The sequence below is a fragment of the Phascolarctos cinereus genome, unplaced genomic scaffold (genome assembly GCF_003287225.1).
Source record: "Phascolarctos cinereus isolate Bilbo 61053 unplaced genomic scaffold, phaCin_HiC Scaffold_3;HRSCAF=262, whole genome shotgun sequence".
Classification (NCBI taxonomy): domain Eukaryota; kingdom Metazoa; phylum Chordata; class Mammalia; order Diprotodontia; family Phascolarctidae; genus Phascolarctos; species Phascolarctos cinereus.
In genome coordinates, this window is record NW_027555736.1 from 115,827,988 (window position 1) to 115,846,910 (window position 18,923).

The 18,923-nt window shown below is 39.2% G+C and overlaps 1 protein-coding gene across 4 annotated transcripts in view; it reads right to left on the reverse strand.

The window, feature by feature from the left end:
• Positions 1-18,923, reverse strand: part of ARNT2 (aryl hydrocarbon receptor nuclear translocator 2) — a 267,900-nt gene that overhangs the window by 156,246 nt on the left and 92,731 nt on the right. For all 4 annotated transcript variants that reach the window (XM_078151115.1, XM_078151114.1, XM_078151113.1 and 1 more), the window contains 2 exons: positions 7,606-7,819; positions 1,939-2,152 (listed from right to left, as the gene is read on the reverse strand). In XM_078151115.1, the coding sequence (XP_078007241.1) occupies positions 1,939-2,152; positions 7,606-7,819 (428 nt within the window). The remainder of the gene's footprint in view (positions 1-1,938; positions 2,153-7,605; positions 7,820-18,923) is intronic.

Below are 18,923 nucleotides of genomic sequence, written 5' to 3' on the forward strand. Positions count from 1 at the left end.
ATAATCTGACATACAATTAAATATAACACAGTGAGTTTATTATCTATAATTGTTAATTATTGTTATTATTTTTAAAGGCAGTGTGATATAGTAGATAGAGTGCTGAACTTAAAGTCAGGAAGATTTGAGTTCTAATTCCACCTCAACTTATTATCTGTATGACATTGGGCAAATCACTTAAATTTCTCTAAGCCTCTATTTCCTTATCTATAAAATGGGGATAATACCTATAGTACTTACCTTACCAGGTTACTGTGGAGAGGATCAAATGAGACAGCATATGTGTTGCTTGTAAAACCTTAAAGCTACATTTAATGTCTGTTGTTATTATTGTTAATAAGGAAAATGAGAAAAATACATCTAAGTCTGTAACATAAAAGACAAAAGACAACTGACCAGCTGATTAGTAATGGAAATATTCAATTGGGAAAAGCCTCAAATGTCCTTTTTTCTTTAATAGCTGAGCTTTTTTATTGCAATAACCCAGAATATTGCCTCAACTCTTCAATTCTGTTTGACTGTGGAGAGATAGGTCCAAAGTGGGATCACACTACAAGATAACAGCCTGGAATGGGGACACATGGGGCACAATGAAGCTAAGTTAGACAATGCAGAAATAAGGACAACACAGATATTCGCACTAAAATGAAAAATTAAACATTAGCGTACATTATGAACACAGAGTAGAACAAAATAAATATTTTAATGGCAATCACTAACTAGAAGAAAGGATAAATACTATATGATGTTCCCTATATTTTCTCTTTGTTATATACCATGTTAACTTGTTCTTAAACCACTTTCATAAAAATACATGAAAAAAACAGTTTAAATGTGTCTTCCTCTACCTCCATTTGGAATACCAGATCTTTTGGAAATTATTTCTGAGTAACTCTCCAAAGTTGTTGTTGTGTTTGTTGTTTTTCTGAGCTAGATGCTAGGAACAGACCTCAGATGAAAACCAGAAAGTCACAAATGAGGTATTGACAAGAAAACAGAGTGAAAATACAAGTAGCTTCTCAGAAAAAGGGAATCAGAAGAAAGCTAGAAGGGAAATTTTCCAATTAGTGAAAACATTCCCAAGAAAAGGAAACACTCTCTCTCTTTTCCTTTCACTATTTCACAAAAAAAAAAAAGGAAAGAGATGCTTTCACAAAACTTACTGGAAATTGCTTCAGAAGCAGTCTTTGAAAGAGGGGAATACGCCATGGAAATAATTCTTTAAGTCTCAGGGTAAGCCCAGAGTGAGATAAAGTTATAACAACTGTTAAGGATTAGTGAGAAAGGTATCAATTATTCATATTTGTCTGCTTAAGAAGCCTGACATATAGCGTTACTATTTCGCTATTTAATATTTACTACAATGCTCTATTTTTACATATTCCTGCAACTAAGCCCTGAATATGGCATTGCTATGATCTACATCACAGATAAACTATGAACCTCCTACATAAAACAGGCAGCTAATTAGCATAGTGGACAGAGCACTAGACATGGATTTAGGAAGACCCAAGTTTGAATTCTACCTATTTACTAGCTGCATGACTTTGGACAAGTCACTTAACTACTCTGTGCCACAGTTTATTCATCTGCAAAATGAAGGGTTTGGACGCCATGACCTTTAAGGTCCCTTCTCACTGTGAATCTATGACACTATGATCTTTACTTCATACTAGGTGGCTATTATTACAATTCCACCACCAGCTGATGTCAGTGTTCAGAAGAAAATCCCTGGGAAGTGCAGAGTGGGAAAGTAATCTACTGAGCATGGAATTCACAAACCCAAGTGATGGCAAAGCATCCAATCTAAGTCAGTCCTTAAGCTACAAGCAGCTTTGAGTTACTCTGTCCTTCCTTGTAACTAGTTCTGAATGAGAAAATAAACCTCCTATGGAGGGAACTGTATTAAAAAAACACAACACCGTAGAGATCACTGACCTGTCATTGAGTTTTCAGATGTGCATAGCTGTTCTCTCAGTTTTTCCACATCATCTGGATGAACCTGTTCATAGAGGGTGCTACCAAACCACTCAGACTGGGGTTGGTTCAGAACTGGTGTGACTGAGTCGGACACATAGATGACTCTCCCAGTTTCAGCAGCAACTACAAACAGAAATCCATCAGCAGCCTCGAGAATGAGATGTTTCAGTTCCTTGGAAGAAGAGATCACAATTAGGAAACTCAAAAAAGCAAACACAAACGCCAGCTCACTTGTCTCACTGTCTTTGATTGTTTGGCAGTCATGTTATGGCCACCTTATTTGTGGGAACATTCCAATACATGGATGACTTAGAACACATATCCCACTCAAATTGTTTAGGAAAGGAGACCAGCGACTTATTCCCCCGCTCCCTTTTTTTTGGCAAAGTTAACCTCAGGAACTTGGGACACAATTAACACAGTGCCTGGCACATAGTAGGTCCTTAAGAAATGCTTATTGACCTACTATTGACTGACTGGTATGGAATGGGCTCATACACCTAGTAGAAGACTGCTACTAGTATTCATCCTGTTCATAGGAGCAACACTGTCTTGTTGTGAATATTCAGATAGTATCAGTGTTACAAGAACAGCATATGCCAAGAGCAACCAAAGAAGGAAGGCCCATATGTGCATCTGCCTGCCAACTGTTGGTCATGCTGCTTCTCACTATGATTTGCACCTTCATTTTGTATCCTCTTCCTGTTCTTCCCAGGCTGAATATTTGTCCTCATAATAATATAACAACAACAATAATAATTTAAGAACAATTCCCTGTGATTGTATGACTTTTTTATTTCACAAGGCCCCTATTCACAATAATTATCTCTGTGCTGCAGCAAAAGGGAGGCCAAAAGAGCTTTCTAATCCATTGAGAAGCAGCGTAGCAGAGGGGGTATAGGATAGGAGTTGGAGTCAGGAGGACTTAGGCCTCTGTTTCCCTATCTGGGAAATGACATGTTTGGACATGATGACTTTCTCAGATCCTTTCTAGCTCTAAATTTTTGATCCTAAGATCCCAGTCTTGGCTTTGCCATTAACTCACTGTCCAGACTGGGACAAGTCACCTCCCCTCTCTGAACTCTGTTTCTCCCAGTTATAAAATGAGAGGACTAGGGCAGCTAGGTGGCACAGTGGATAGAGCGCCGACCCTGGAATCAGGAGGAGCTGAGTTCAAATCTGAGTTCAGACGCCTGACATTCACTAGCTGTGTGACTTGGGCAAGTCACTTAACCTTGACTGCCTCTCAAAAAAATTAAAATGAGAGGACTGGATTCAATGACCTCTAAGTTGTCTTTCAGTGTTGCCATTCCAAGATTCATTTGATTTTTCACAATAATCTTATAAGATAAATACAGTAGGTCACATGGTACCCAATGTATGTGTGAGAAACTGAAAGACTGGGAAGGTCACTCCCAGCTCACTCAGCAGGCAGGCAGAAGAGCCAGGACTATTGCCTTTTCTGATTTTTGAGTCCAGAGTTCCTATCATCACTATACCACAATGTCTCATATAGATAAAGCCTGGAAAAATGGAATACACACCCTAAAATGCCTCTTAGGTCTTAGTAGCAAAGCTATTTTTAGCTGAAAGCAGGAAGCTGTGTGGAATCAACTATAGTTGCAGAATGCTATACATCATCTTACAGAGGGTTGAATGGCACTAAATCACTTTTACTGAAACCAATTTATACTGTCTAAACAGCACAGGAATGAGGTACAGCTTCCTTCCTAATGCAAGGTAAGAAAGTTATTGCCTTGGTCTAAGAAGTTCAGACAACACATATGCACATGAACCTGACTAGTTTCTCTATATATAGACAGATATTATATCAGGAATGTGATTAAGACCTTCAAAGTGACCAAGTTGTCCATTTAATTTAAAATGTATTTATTTGATTGCCTGCTATATACAAAGTATTGCTTACAGATTTTCTGCTAGGTCCAGGTAAGTGAGAATAATAAATCACTGTGAAGTGGAGGCATGTATTCAAATTTGCACTGACTGAAGTTATAATTATGTAAAATATGGTAACTGGTTCCAGCTCAATAGGAATATGCAGCATGATTCAAGCAATGCTACTATGTAAGGAGAGGCATTATTTTAACAAATAGGCATCTAGCTATACTTTCCAACTTGTATCAAAGACAGAAACAAAGATAGGCCAATTGATATATAAGAAGCAACAAAATGTTAGATGTTCTTTTGAGGAACTGTCTGGTTATCAGTCATTCAAGGAATAGAGGTCAAAGACTTGCATGTCTGGTGTAGCTGCAAGACTCACAGGGAGAAATATTAAAAGCTGGACCACTTTAATGGCTAGGTTTAACCATGAGGTCCTCCATACAAGGGAGGTTTTATAAGCTTCTCAAGTAAAGGGCCCTGTTTCATCATTACTTTTTATATCTCTTACTTGACTCAACAATTTACCAATCAAAAAGTATTTCAACTATTTCAGAGTCTATATTCATTTCAGACTACATTCAGAGTATTTCAAATTTCAAATAACCATCTCCCATAGAAAAACTTTAGGTTCATAAATCAGAATCACAGAAGCTTATGAGAGATTTCAGAGGCCACTTAGTTCAATTTACAGCTGACAAAGAGTACAACAGGCCTGACAAGTGGTCATTTAGCCATTGCTTGAAGGACTTTAGTAAGGGGAACCCATTATTTCCTTTGGCAGCTCATTCTATTTCTAGATGGATCCAATTGTGAGGAAATGTTTCCTTATATAAACCTAAATCAGCCACTAGAGAACTTCCAAACACTGCATCTAGTCCTATTCTCTGAAATCAAGTAGAATAAATCTAATCCCTCTTTCATTACCTAGCCCTTCAAATACTTGAATACAATCAGCCCTATGTCTTATTTGTTCCACCTTAAAAAAATTAAAATTAAAATTAAAAAAATGGAATTCCTTCAACAAATCCTCATATTGGCAGCTAAGTAGCATAGTGCAAAGTGTTGGATACAGAGTCAGGAAGATCAGAGTTCAAATCCAGCCTCAGACACCTATTTAGCTGTGTGACCCTAGGCAAGTCATTTAACCTCCTTATGCCTCAGTTTCCTCAGTTATAAAATGAGAACAAGAGTATCTATCTCCCAGGGTTGTTGTAAGGATAAAATGAGATAATATTTGTAAAGCACTTTGCAAACCTTAAAGTGACACAAAAATGCTAACATAAATATATAATATAAAATAAAGTTATATAAATAGCAGAACATAACAAAATATAAATTAATATGATGTACTATGTAATATATGTGTATACATATGTTCAATATGTGTATGCCTATAGGTGTATGTATATATGTGTAAATATATGTGTATATATGTTCACATATAGACACACACACTCTCCAGTGCATTAACATCCTTTCTAAAATGTGGTACCTAGAAATGAACACAATATCCCAGATGTGGTTTGATAAGAGGGATTATCGCTTCCCTAATCCTGGGCACAATTTCTCTCTTAATGCAGCCTAAAATGGATTAGCTGTCTTAAATCACACTGTTGACTCACACTGAGCACGCAGTCCACTACAGCACCATTTTGATACCAATTGCTATGTGGCTGTACCTCCCTCACCTTGCACTTGTGAAGATGATTTCTTTGAGCCTGAGAGTAAGATGTTACATTTTCCTTTATTAAGTTTCATTTTATTAGGGTTGATCTCACATTCTAGCCCATCAAGGTTGTTTTGGATCTTCACTGCATTATGTGTGGTTCCCAAAGCCCATCCCCAAAGTATGGTAATATAGATCAAAGAGCTAAAGTCAGGAGACCTGGGTGTGGACCAGCTCCACCACAGACCAGCTCAATGGCTTTAGGTAAGTCTGTGTCTTACGAATTTCATCAATTAACGTCCTTGGGTTTTAGTTTTGGAACTTCAGCATGGGAAAAGATCATTAACAATACACATTTAAATAAACAATTAAAAAGGACAATAGAAGTGTGGATTTTTAGAAGCTAAAATGAATACTGGAAACAATCTATTCTGAATATACCTAATATTACAGATAAGGAAACAAAAGTGACTCACCCAAAGTCACTTAGCTAAGTAGTTACATAAAAAGGGACTGGAAAGCAGGGCTCCTGTCTCCTAGTCCAGCATTCTTTCTGCTATAGCATTTCTACTCATGTGAACCTTCTTCACTTTAAATTCAACATGTATTATAGTTTTCCCCACCAATGTGAAGATAAACTCTTCATTAAATTGCAGTTTGATTGTGTCTATGAATCATTAAATTTAGTTTGAGGAGTCTAGTAGTTTAAATAAAATTCTAAAACAGATGTTAGGGAGGTTAAAAAAAAGGGAACAGAACCATAGGATTGAGAATTGGAAGGGAGATTATAGTCCAGTCCTCTTATTTTACAGAGGGGAAACTGAGGCCCCAAAAGGAAAGGCAGCTTACTAAGAAGTCACCTGTTATTAAGTATCAGAATGAGAATAGATGACCAAGTCCTTTGCTTCCTGGTCCAAAGTTCCATTACACTAGATGGAAAAAAATGGAGGGGCTAGATCACTTTGAAGCATTTGGAAGTGAAGCTGTCAGAAGTAGGTGAGCAATTAAAGGGACGGTAGAGTCATGTGAAGGCAGCGAGGTGGCTCAATGGATAGAGCGCCAGAGTTAGGAAGACCTGAGTTCAAATCCAGCTTCAGACACTTACCAGCTGTGTGACTCTGGACAAGTCACTTAACCCTGTCTGCCTCAGTTTGCTCATATGTAAAATGAGCCGGAGAAGGAAATGGCAAACCACTCCAGTATCTTTGCCAAGAAAATCCCATGAAGAGGTCATGAAGAATTGGATGTGGCTGAAACTACTAAACAACAACAAAGTCACATGAAACTCTTTAGGGTGTTGCTGTTTTTTTTTTTAAAGATAGTGAAGACTTGAGTATGTTTGAATGCAAAAGCTAATCAACTGGGAGAGACTACAAATGCTGGAAAGAAAAGAATCAAATTACTCCTTAAATATTTATTAAAATGTTCATTATTTATTGAATGCTTTAATATGCTAGACTACATATAGAACACAAAGCTTCTGTCTACTAGCAGTTCACAGAGACTGTCTTTATCTTGTACTGATCAAGTCAAAGAAGAAAGATGTTGATTCATAACATCTAATGTTAAATGTCTAGTATTAAAAATACTGGGCCTACGTGAAGTTCAATAGTTCCTATATGTTATAAAGCCACAATATCCATCAGCTCCTCTAATCTGGCTTGAACCCTGGTAACTGGTTCTCAGAAAGTTACTGTTTACCCTCTAAATGTCAAATGCCATGACCTTTTCTCAGTTCTAACTTTTAATGATTTTTCAGTAGGCTTTGAAACTATTAAGTAACCTGTCTTCTTAAATTCTCTCCTCCCTTGGGTTTTTATATTATTACTCCATCCTGGTTCTCCTCTCATCTCTTTTACCTTTTGTTTTTCTATGGATCATCTTCTTCTTACACCTTGTGTCACCTCTCCCCCATTCTCTCCCCACAACTCTGGACATTTGCCAAGGGTTCAGGAGCATTGTCTCAATGTCATTCTTTCTTTGTGTTGCTCCAACATATGAGAATTACTTGAAAGAAAAAGATGATAAATCAATGGGGGAGGGGGTAGTGTTACCTGCTCTGTTAAAAATGAAGGCTTATAGGCTCCATCAGTCGATTTGTTTCCTGTCCCCCTCATGGACTTCATGTGTGAGACTGCCATGCGCAGAATGGTTAACTTATCTGGTTTTCGAGCCAGAGCACTGCATGTAGGAACCATGTCCGACAGCTCTGTGATGTACTGGGTCATCTTGTTTCTCCTACGCCTTTCAATCTCACTGTGATTCTCTCTATAGGAGAAAAAGGAGATGAGGGAGGGGGAGAAAAGAAGCATCAATCTGGGTATTGCTATATTTTTTAAAGCCCACCTAGCCAGTGCAAAGTACTCAATTAAGTAATCAAAGTCTAATGAATTTTAATAACAATGTGTTTTTGGAGGGGGGTGTTTGCAAAAAAAAAAAACAAACCACCGTGCAGCATAATTGTAAAATTTTAGCATGCTTAATTCTGTGTACAACATGGGCAGACTTTATAAATACTTTGCTCTTGGATCTCTGAATTTTTATTTTTATTTTCTAATTGTTCCAATGTTCCTACTTAATAACTTTAGTGATAAAACCTGATATATTACATTTCACCAGCATAAAATTAATCAAGCTTACTTAACACATGTAACACAAAAAATATCTCACCATTGGGATCAAATTTAAAGAAATCACAATGATTTACTCTATACTAATCAACCAACTATACAGCTGTTCTGCTAAGGCAGAAAATCTGTTGGGCCTGGGAGAAAGAACTATAAAGCTTGTAGCTTGTGGTCTTAGCATTACTGGTCTCATTAGTGCCAAAAGGATGGTATCAAACTCTTATACCTTAATTGACTAAAATGATCAGTTAAAATCCTCCAAAAAGCAGTTACTAATATCTCTATGATGGGTTCTCTTGCTAAAAAATTCAATGTAAACCTAACAGAAGTGTTTACACTCAACCTCCTTGTCATGATAATTAACTTGATGGTCAGAGAGAAATGCCAACCAATGACCAAAATTAAACTAGCAATGATACAAAGTTGACATCTGGCAAAAAGGCCGTGCCCAGAAACATTCTGCACATGTCTATAACAGGATATTACAAGGGATACCCAACAACTAGTTGCAATGCCAATGACAACAATGACCACTAATAATCTTTAATCTAAACATAGCTGATATAAATTTGGCTTAACATTCCGTCCTTTATCAATTTGAAGAACTATTTTGCTCTTTATACCTTTACACACAAGTCATACCCTAAGACTATTTTTTAATATGAAAATCAGCAGTTCCCAGGAAAGGACCGGCTAGCGCCCGGCTCTACTTGATTTATGTCTACATGCCAAACATTTATTAAGCTCCTATTATGTACATAGCACCAGGTTAGGCACACAGAGGCACTAACATGTAGTTCTTTCCTTCCAGGAATTCACAGTCTACCTTAGAAGGCAAGGCATTCACATATGGAATAATTGAGTAAAGATATGAAGCAATTATGATAAATTGTGATTTATAAACATTAAGTGCTCTAAGGGGTCAGAGAAAGGAGATCAGTCTGGGTTGGAGTGGATAGGGAAGACCTCATGGAGAATATGTAGTGGTATATGAGATCGACCCTGAAGAATGGAAAAGATTGAGATAGGCAGATGGGAGCGAGAAAGGTAGCTTAAGCTAAAGTAGCAGAATGAGCAAAACAGAGTGGAAAACAAGGTAGGCTGAGCTAAGAGACAAGTGAAGAGCTTGGTCTGGTTGTAGAGGAAAATATGTGTAGGGAAATACTGGGGGTTTAGGTTAAAAAGGTAGAATAGTACCTCAAACTTTGGGTAGCTTTGAACGGACACCTGAGGAGTTTGGATTTACTCCCACAAACAACAAGGATCTACTAGAAATCCTAAAGAGTTTTAGAGTGGATGTTGCTTATGACTGGAATACTTAGGATGAAAAGATGGTCACTGATGACTTCTAGGTTTTATTCTGGATGATTAGGGGAATGTTGATGGGACTTACAATATCAAACACCTGAAAATCTATAACACCTGGTAAGGTATTCAAGGTAAGTCATACAACTGGCTAGTTGTTTTGTTAGGAATATGAGATAGCCCATCTGTGGCAAGATATTCATCAGCAAATGGGAAGAGGTAAGGCAAATTCAAAAGAGGTCCCATCATCACCCAGTCAGGTTTTATTTTGTTAGAGTCAAGGTAGAATTGCTTACCAGCTTATTGTTTGTAAGCTCTCAAAATCATTTTAATAAAAGTTGGTGTTTCGGTATTGCTATTTTGTTCTCTGTGTGGAATATTAGAGTCAGAAGGGACCTTAGTTTTCCCTTCCCCACATTTTACAGTTGAGGAAATTGAGACCCAGTAAAGTGATGAAAATTATGGAAGACCACACTGCTAAGTAGGGGGAGGGTAATGCCCAGGTCCTCTGACTTGCAGGTCCAGGATTCTTTCTAGGGGAAAACAGAAGGCATCAATAAATTTTAATACAAGGATGCTTGCTTGACGAATTGATTTTGACCTTTTCTTTTCTTTTTGGTGCTTAAGATTAGAGATGTGGAGACAGGAGAGAAATTTGGGGAAGCAGATACTGTGTGGGTTGGGAAGCTGAACCAAAATAGCATGTTTTGGTTAAGGTATAGGCCATTGCTACGAAAATCTACGATTGCAGGTTTGAAATAAATTGCCCAGCACAGCACCTTAGAAACCTGCCATTGCTTAATAAATGTTGCAAAGGAAGGAAGCTAGGGAAAGGGTTTCTTTATTTTTCTCCAGAGAATCTAAATACAGCTTAAATAAAATTGGAATCACATGTGTTTAAAAACCTCACAATATTCTTGGTATCAAATTCAAGAATAAAACAAACTTTGTGTGTATGCATAGGCACCCATTAATTTTTGTTGTTGGTTGTGGGACCTAAGGGCATGGAGGCCAAGAAGGGTGTCAACTAACTTGAACTGAATTAGAGGATATTTATAATACCCATGCCACCCATCCAAATAATCAGGGAAAAAATTCAAAATCAACTTATACAGTAAAAGCAAGTAGCCTTCCTTGTCTATTATCTACTTTGAACTGCCTTAACCCCAAAGGACCCAAGTACTTAAAATAAATCAATAAGAACATGGTTATTCTTATTAGATGACATACTCAATGTCTCCCAATAAATAAAGAACAAATAAAAAAATTAAAATACTAAAATTTTAATACAAACTTGAAAATCATTCAAAAAGTTTCATAAGCAAAGAAAAAAATTATACTTTGGTACTAGTGAAATAAAACTTCTATTAGGAGAGAGATTGGAAAATCAGTTTGCGTATGAACATGTCTCGTACTGCTTTGCAAAACAGACTGATCCTTTGTGCTGAGCAGCCAACCATACACAGTAGCACTGATACTAGCAGAGAGAGGAGAAGCAAAGAAACCAGGAGTCCTTTGGAAAAGAGAAATCTAAGACAGCATAAAGTAAATAGAATTGGAGTGGCTGGGTACAGCAGTGGAGTACTAGACTCGGAGTCAGTTTGATAACCAAATAAAGGATCGGCTAGAGTACGAAGAGACTTGAAGCAAGAAGACTAGTCAGTAGGCTACCGCAGTAGTCCAGGAGTGAGGTGATGAAATTCTGCACCAGGATGGTGTCAGGGTCAGAGAAGAGAATGGGGCATATACAGAGATGTTGTAAAGGTTTAATAGTTAGGACTTTTAGTAAGATTTAATAGATTGGATATGAAAAGTAAGAGAGTGAGGAGTTGAAGATGACACCTAAGTTTTGAGCTTGGTGACTGAGAGGAGACTTGGGTGCCCTTGACAATAATAGGAAAGTTTAGAGGAAGGGATGGTTTAGGGGGGACAGATAATGCATATTAAATATTGAATGTAAGATGTCTACAGGTGAAGTTCAAAGTATCCAGCAGTAAGTTGGAGATGTGAGACTGAAGGGAGAAGAGAGGATGGATAAAAAGATCTAAGAATCTGCATAGAGATTATTGAATCCATGGGAGATGATGAAATCACCAAACAAAAAAGCATAGAAGGAGAAGAGGAGAGGACCCAGGATGGAGCTTTAGGGGACACCCATAGCTAACAGGTATAACAATCCAGTAAAGGAGACTGAGAAAAAGCATACAAGAAGAAGGAGAATCAGGAAGAGCAGTGTCAGAAAAACCTAGAGCAGAGGATGATCTACAGTGTCAAAGGCTGCAGGGAAGGCAAGAAGGACAAAGTTCTTAACTGAGAGGGTAGGGCTGGTGGAGTCATGAGAAGTTTGAGAAAGAATGAAAAAGTTTGGAAAAGTCACTATGATGAGTAGGATAGTGAATCGATTAAGGTAGTATAAAAGTATTGCCTTGCTCCAGTGAGGGCCCAGTTGAGATTATGTAACATAATTTTGTAGCAGATCCAGTCAGCACAATTTCTTGATTTTCTCCAGCTCTATTCAGCAGGATTTAAATAGTAGCAAAGTCAGTGGATGGTGACAGTGATCCAAGGTTGTGGCTTGGAAGAGCATGATTAGTGATAGGACAAGGTGGCAAGGGATTCAAGCATGGAAGATAGTATAGGGTTGAATCGATTGACTAAGGGGTCAAGATGGAGAAGGGAGGAGAGTGTAGCCATGCAGGGGTGATGGTCTGGGAAAGAACTGAGAGGTGAAGGGACTAGAAGTTATGGTGAGGATGAATTACACGATTAGAAGTCATAAAGCAAGGGAAAAGATGGAATGATAAAGATTATGATCAGATAAAGGAATTTTAGAGCTCAATGTTTGTGGGTGATGGTATCACTATTTCTGTGTATAGTTCATACACATACAAATATATGTGTGTATATATATGTATATATATATATATATGTGTGTGTGTGTGTGTGTGTGTGTGTATGTATGTATGTGTGTGTGTGTGTATCTCCTCTAGTATGAGGGCAGGAGGTGGGGAAGAGAGAATGACTATGAACCAGGCACTGAATTAACTCATTGAGACAGAAAGTAGAGTGTACTAGGGATCAATAGAAACCAAAATCTCTATTGAGTGAAAAAAAAATAGATTAAATGAACCTTAAAGGAGGAGTGATTACTGAGTGGTAGAGGATCTGCCTGGAAGTAGCAGTGTAAAGGAAATATTCCAACTCCTCCATCGTGACAAGTTATTTGAGTGCCAGAAAGGGTGACCAAAGATGCCATGTCATGAGGGAGGGCCCAGATCTCAGTGACTGCCAGAAGATACAAAGGGTGAGGAAGGAAAAGGTATAAGATAAAAGAGAATTTGTTACCTGTAAGGTAGGTATTCCATGGAGTACAGTGGATTAGATTAGATTAGATCTGGAGTAGGACACTGGAGGAGAAAGGGATAGGGAGGAGAAAGAGTAAGGGAGAAGGCAGTAGAAGATAGGGAACAGGTTTGAACAATAATAGTTGGAAGTTCAGAATCACAGGGATAAGAGAATGAGTTCTTTGAGGAAGGAGTTCTGGTGGATTACCAGTGCCTGGAAACAAATCCATGAAAGGAGGGAGAGGATTAGATTGTTCTGAGACCTAGCTTGATATCCAACTTTATGATGCATGTTATGCTGTTAAGTTTTGTAAGTCCCAGGAGGCCTACCTCACAGAAAGTGGAAGTGGGTCTAGTCTGGAAACAAATGGTCTTTGTAATCTTGGAGAAGGTCCTGGGGCAAAGAATGAAGCTAGAGACCTGGAATCCATAGCTATCACTGGGAAACTGAAGAGCAAAGTTACAGGGATCGGGAATGAAGCAACAGCAAAGGCATATGGCACAGTCTGAATCCAAGGTTCTTGAGGAAGATCCAGGGGTATAGAGGCCATAGGCAAAGACACAAACCACATGCAGCAACCAAGGCTGAATTCTAGAGAAGTAGCAATCTTGGGAAGTCCCAGAGACACCAATGGTGACTGGCTGGAGCTGGATCAGAGCAAAACAATGCTCTGGTGGGCCAGCTGGAACAGGGAAACAGATTTCCTAGGAAAGTCCCAGAAGCAAAGACCACTCAACTCACACGGCAGCATACTTCCTGCTTTTCTCTGCCACTTCTAGGGTCTTGCTCTCCCATGTTTATTCAATAATTTCTCCTTGAAAGTTCACTCCATCAGATTCTATCACCTTGTCCATATCCTTGTATCCTCTACCAGACTCCCAGACATTTGTCTCAATGACTCCTTCACTTGGCTGAACACCTTAATTTGCACCCTTAACCCTGGGATCATCCTTGGTCATCTTATCATTCATGCTCATGGCATCTCTTACTTTATCAGCCTCCTTAATTTCTGTAACCTCCAACTCCACTCAAAAATCCCCTGGGGAAGTCACACTTTATCTCTCCTCATTAAGCATAAATGCTTTGCTTTCCATCCAGAACTCCAAAATTCCTCTCTGACCACAAAATCCTGTCCTTCCACCTCCTCCACAGCCTCCATTCCTGCTAAAATTGACCTCTGCTTTCCTTGTGACCTCTAGTCCCCTGATCTACTCCTGCTCTGAGTTATTTTCTTTCTATCACAGTCTTGACCCTGTAAGTCAAAGGTTTCAAACATGTGGTCCCAATGTTGCCCAATGTAGATTAAAATGTAATTGGGAAATATTTAGCAAAATAAATATAGAATACAGATAATGTTAATATGTGGTTTTCTAAGTCAATATACAGGCCAGGGATCTTAATGTTCTGTTTAGGGGCGCATTTCTATTTGAGTTTGATGCCACAGTTTATAAGTCTTAGAGCTTACAGCTTACAGCCATAGCTATAAGTCAGTAATTTGAACAACACACTGTTCTCCATCCTTAAGTTAATCAACAAATCAACAAGCATTTATTAAATACTGTTTTATCATGGCCAGACCTTGAGAGAAGGTGTCTCCCAAGGTGAGGCACAGGGTTCCTTGTCTGCCCTTGCTTTCACCCAGTGGGTTTACATACCCCCTTAGCCCACTGAGAGGTGTGGCTGCTAATGATTTTTCCCAGTCCTGGTGTCCTCAGTTCATGCCTAATGGAAAGAGGCCACAAAGGGGTCCCTTGTTGGGTCAGGGCAAACACACTGGTTCTTTGAAGGCTCACAGGGAAAGCTCAGGCTGGTAGCAAGCAGAGAATAATGATGCATTAACCACACTTTAATAAGGCACATAAAGCACAGAGGAAGATGGCATGGGGATGGAACAGGGAAAGAGGTGATAGAGACAGGCAGGCGGCACAGGGAAGAGAGGGGAGGAAAAGGGGCAGGTAGAGTCACTCACATAACTGCAGATTGGAGTTGGGGCAGTATAGATCTATGGCGGGGGAGGAATGATCGAAGAGCAGGTTTTGGGGGTCTCAATTTCTTAGGGTTCTGGGTGGGCAACTTAACTCTTATTTGCCCCGCTTTTGGGTTAGTCCATTTGTATATCGATTTCATCTCAAGGTTATCAATGATCCCTCTTAGCATGTTTCTCTGATTTTGCTGCATATCTCTGGAGCTTATTTGTACCTTACAGACTGAAGGACCATTACTGGGACAGAGTTATAAAGGGGCCTATCTGGCTTCCCCTAATTTAATGCATTATGGGGCCTTAATTTAGGAGGCAGGTTTTGCAAGTGGCTTCTATGTTGCCCTTTACACTCTTTATTCCTATTTACTGTTACCTTACACTGGCTACTTATATACCTACTTACTTATTGCTGGGGTGGTTGGGGAACTATAACAAGGTATAATTTCAACATAGATACCTACTATGTGCCACACACTGTGGATGCAAAGATAAAGATGAAAAGAATACCCACCCTCAAGGACCTTACATTTATTGGAAGAAACAAAATGAACACATATGAACATGTACAAAACATACAAGTAAAAACAAGATAATTTTGGTGATAGGACCTTGCAGCTGAGATGGGAGATTGATGGGCATGAAAGCCTCATGTGGAGATTGGCATTAAAGCTGAGCTTGGAAAGAATCCGGAGATTCTAGGTGGTATCAAGAAAGATAGGTGGTACAGTGGATAGAGTGCTGGGCCTGGAGTCAGGAAGACTCATCTTCCCAAGTTCAAATCTGACCTCAGACACTTGCTAGCTGTGTAACTCTGGGCATGTCACTTTACCCTCTTTGCCTCAGTTTCCTCATCTGTAAAATGAGCTGGAAAAGGAAATGGCAAACCATTCCAGTATCTTTGCCAAGAAAACCCCAGATAAGGTCACAAAGAGTTGGACACGACTGAAACAACTGAACCACAAAATCAAGGAAGACATGATTTCCATTCATGAGTGACAACCTATGTGCAAAGGCACAGAGGATGTCAAGAATCCTGTGTTGCTTCGTCCCTCTGCTATTTTCATCCTTGCATCTTCCTAATCCTCAACCCTGGGTCACCCCTATCATCTGCCTTTTCTGGACTTATCTCTGAGACTCAGAAACCTGCTAGAGGGAGTCACAAAACCTACAAAAAGTGTAGGCTGGCTACACTTTATGCTATCTGATCTGAACTAAATATTCCCTACTACACACTAATCTTTTCATTCAGATCTGCCTCCCAATCACATTCCACATAGCACCTAATCCAAATTCTTTCTTCTTTTAATCCCTGAGCTCTATTTTGGAAAGAAACTTGGATGATGACTGACTTTATTGAGATTAAGGCCACCTGCCACAGGATAGAAAGACAGAAGCATGGTAGACAGATCAATAGACATATTAGTAAACAATAAATATAATATGTACACAAATAAATATAATAAACATAATAAAACTTACTGTGTGCAGGTATTGTTCCAAGCTGGGGACACATATAGGAACAGACAAGACAGTCCCTGCCCTCAAGAAGCTTATATGCTAATAGAGGAAGACAACAGAGAAGGAAGTTCTGGAAAGGAAGAGGAAGGACAACAAGGAAGGGGGATGTCATTGAGGAATGAGGGGCAGATAGCAGGAAGTGGCTTGGTGACTTGGGACCCAGCTAGGTAAGTCAAAGGCTCACCTATCAGATTCAGAGGAAGACAGCAGTGACATCCCAATTTCTAGAGGGGCACATATGGTTGATTAGTGAGGCCATGGTGGGAGACTACAGGTGGTACTTTAACTCCCTTTCTCCATACCTTCAAAGCTGTCTGTGTCACTAAGTCAACAAGCTTTGATTAAGAACTTAATATGTGGCATTCTCAATGCTCAGCTTTTAGGGGCACAGAGAAAGGCAAAGCAATGCCACCCCTATTTTCAAAGAGCTTATATTCTAATGAAAGAAACATTATGAAAATAACTATGTCCATATGAGAGAGATAGAGGCAGACAGAGACAAAGACAGAGAAGAGTTATATATACATATATGTGTGATATACATATATAGGTGATATACACATATGTTTGTGTATGTGTGTATATGTAATAAATCAAAAGTAATCACAGAGGGAAAGGGGATGGGGAGAAGTCGGTAATGGCCTTTTGCAGAAGGTATAGGATTTGAGCTAGGAATTAAAGAAAGTCAAGAAAGCTAGGAGGTAGAGGTAAGGAAGGAGAACATTCCAGGCAAGGGACCAGGACAAATACACAGAGTTGGGAGACAGTGTCATTTGTGACCAGAAGCAACCAGGACAACATTGCTGGATCACAGAGGATGTGGAAGGGAATCAAGTCTAAGAAGTTTGGAAATGCACAAAGGGGCCAGGTTGTAAAGGGATTTAAATGATGTCGTACTTTATATTTGATCCTGGAAGTAAAACAGAGTGACAGAAGTTTATTGAGCAGAAGAGAGACGTGGTCAGATTTGTGTTTTGAGAAAATCACTTTGGCAGCTGAGTTGAGACGGACTGATGTGAGGAGAGACTTGGGGCTAGAAGTTCAATTAGAAGGCCATTGTAATAGTCCAGATGAGATAATGTGGGCCTATACAAGGGTGGCTGTATGAGGAAAGAGATGTTGTGAAAGGAAAAAGCCATCAATTCAATCTCACTGGAGAAAGATAGTCTATCAACCCTCCAAGGCTTCAAATCCTCCAACCCAGCTAACCCCTCTACTTGTACCACTGCTCCTGTCCTCTAGAGTCTCCCCAGGGCCATGCTCCATGAAGCTCTCCTTCTCTACTGCTTACTTTCCCTTTGCTTATAAACAGGCTCAGGTCTCTGCTATCTTCTCCTTGAGCTGCCATTCTAAATCTTTCCTCTTTTTACTGCAAAATTTCTATATTTCTACTGTAGTACTGCCACTTCCTCACTGCCCACTCATTTTAACAGTTCTATCTCCATCACTGCTAAAAGTGCTATTTCCAAGGTCACCAACGGCTTTTCCATTCCCAAATCCAACAATCATTTCTCATTCCTCAGCCTTTTTGACCCATCTCTAAGACATGACACCATGGACTAACAAAACCTTCCTTCTGGATTTCCTCTCCTCCCTGGGCTTTTGTGACACTGCCCTCTTCTGGTTCTTTTCTTACCAATTCGACTTTTCTAGTCTCCTTTGTTCATTTTCCTCCTCTTATCCCCCAGAGTGTAGCTTATCCCCCAGGGCTCTATCCCAGGTCCTTTTACCTGTTCTCTGCTTTTTCATTATTCTCACCTATTCCCACAGCTTTGGTTATCACCTGAACAGATGACTGACAAATCTACAAAGCTAGGCCTGATCATTCACTTGAGATCCATTCTCACAATTCTTCAACTGTCTGCTGAACATCTCTGCCTTCATGTTATTCTAGCACCTCATGCCAAAAACATGCCCACAAAATGTGCCTTCCTAAAAATCCCCCTTTTCCCCATGCTCAAAACCTCACCTCACCTCTCACACTCCCCACCTCATCAGCCCCCAAGGTCTATTGATTCTATTTCTATGATATCTTCTATATGTCATGGCTCCACTCATATTACCACCCTCATCACCTTTCTTCTGAACTCATATAATAGACTACTGATTTCATTTCCCTCAATCTCCATTTTCTACTCCATCCATTATATAACTCTCAAAATAATCTGCCTGTGTCTGACCATGCCATTAGTATAAAATATGCATATAGATTTAAAATAAAATTTACATGTAAACACACATATATATATTTTTTTAACCTGGGAATTTAGGATACTTCACAAACTGGCTTCTAATGATGATGAGGATGATGATGATGATGATGATGATGATGATGATGATAGCTAACATTTATACAGTGCTTACTATGTGCCAGGCATTGTGCTAAGTACTCTACAATTATTATCTCATTTGATCCTCTCAACAATCCTGGGAGGTCAATGCTATTATTATCCCCATTTTACAGATGAGGAAACTGAGGCAGAGAGCGATTAAGTGACTTGCCCAGGGTCATACCGCTAGTAAGTTATCTCAGGCTAGGTTTGAACTCAGGTTTTCCTGAATCTAGGCTCAGCACTCTAACCCCTGTGCCACCGAC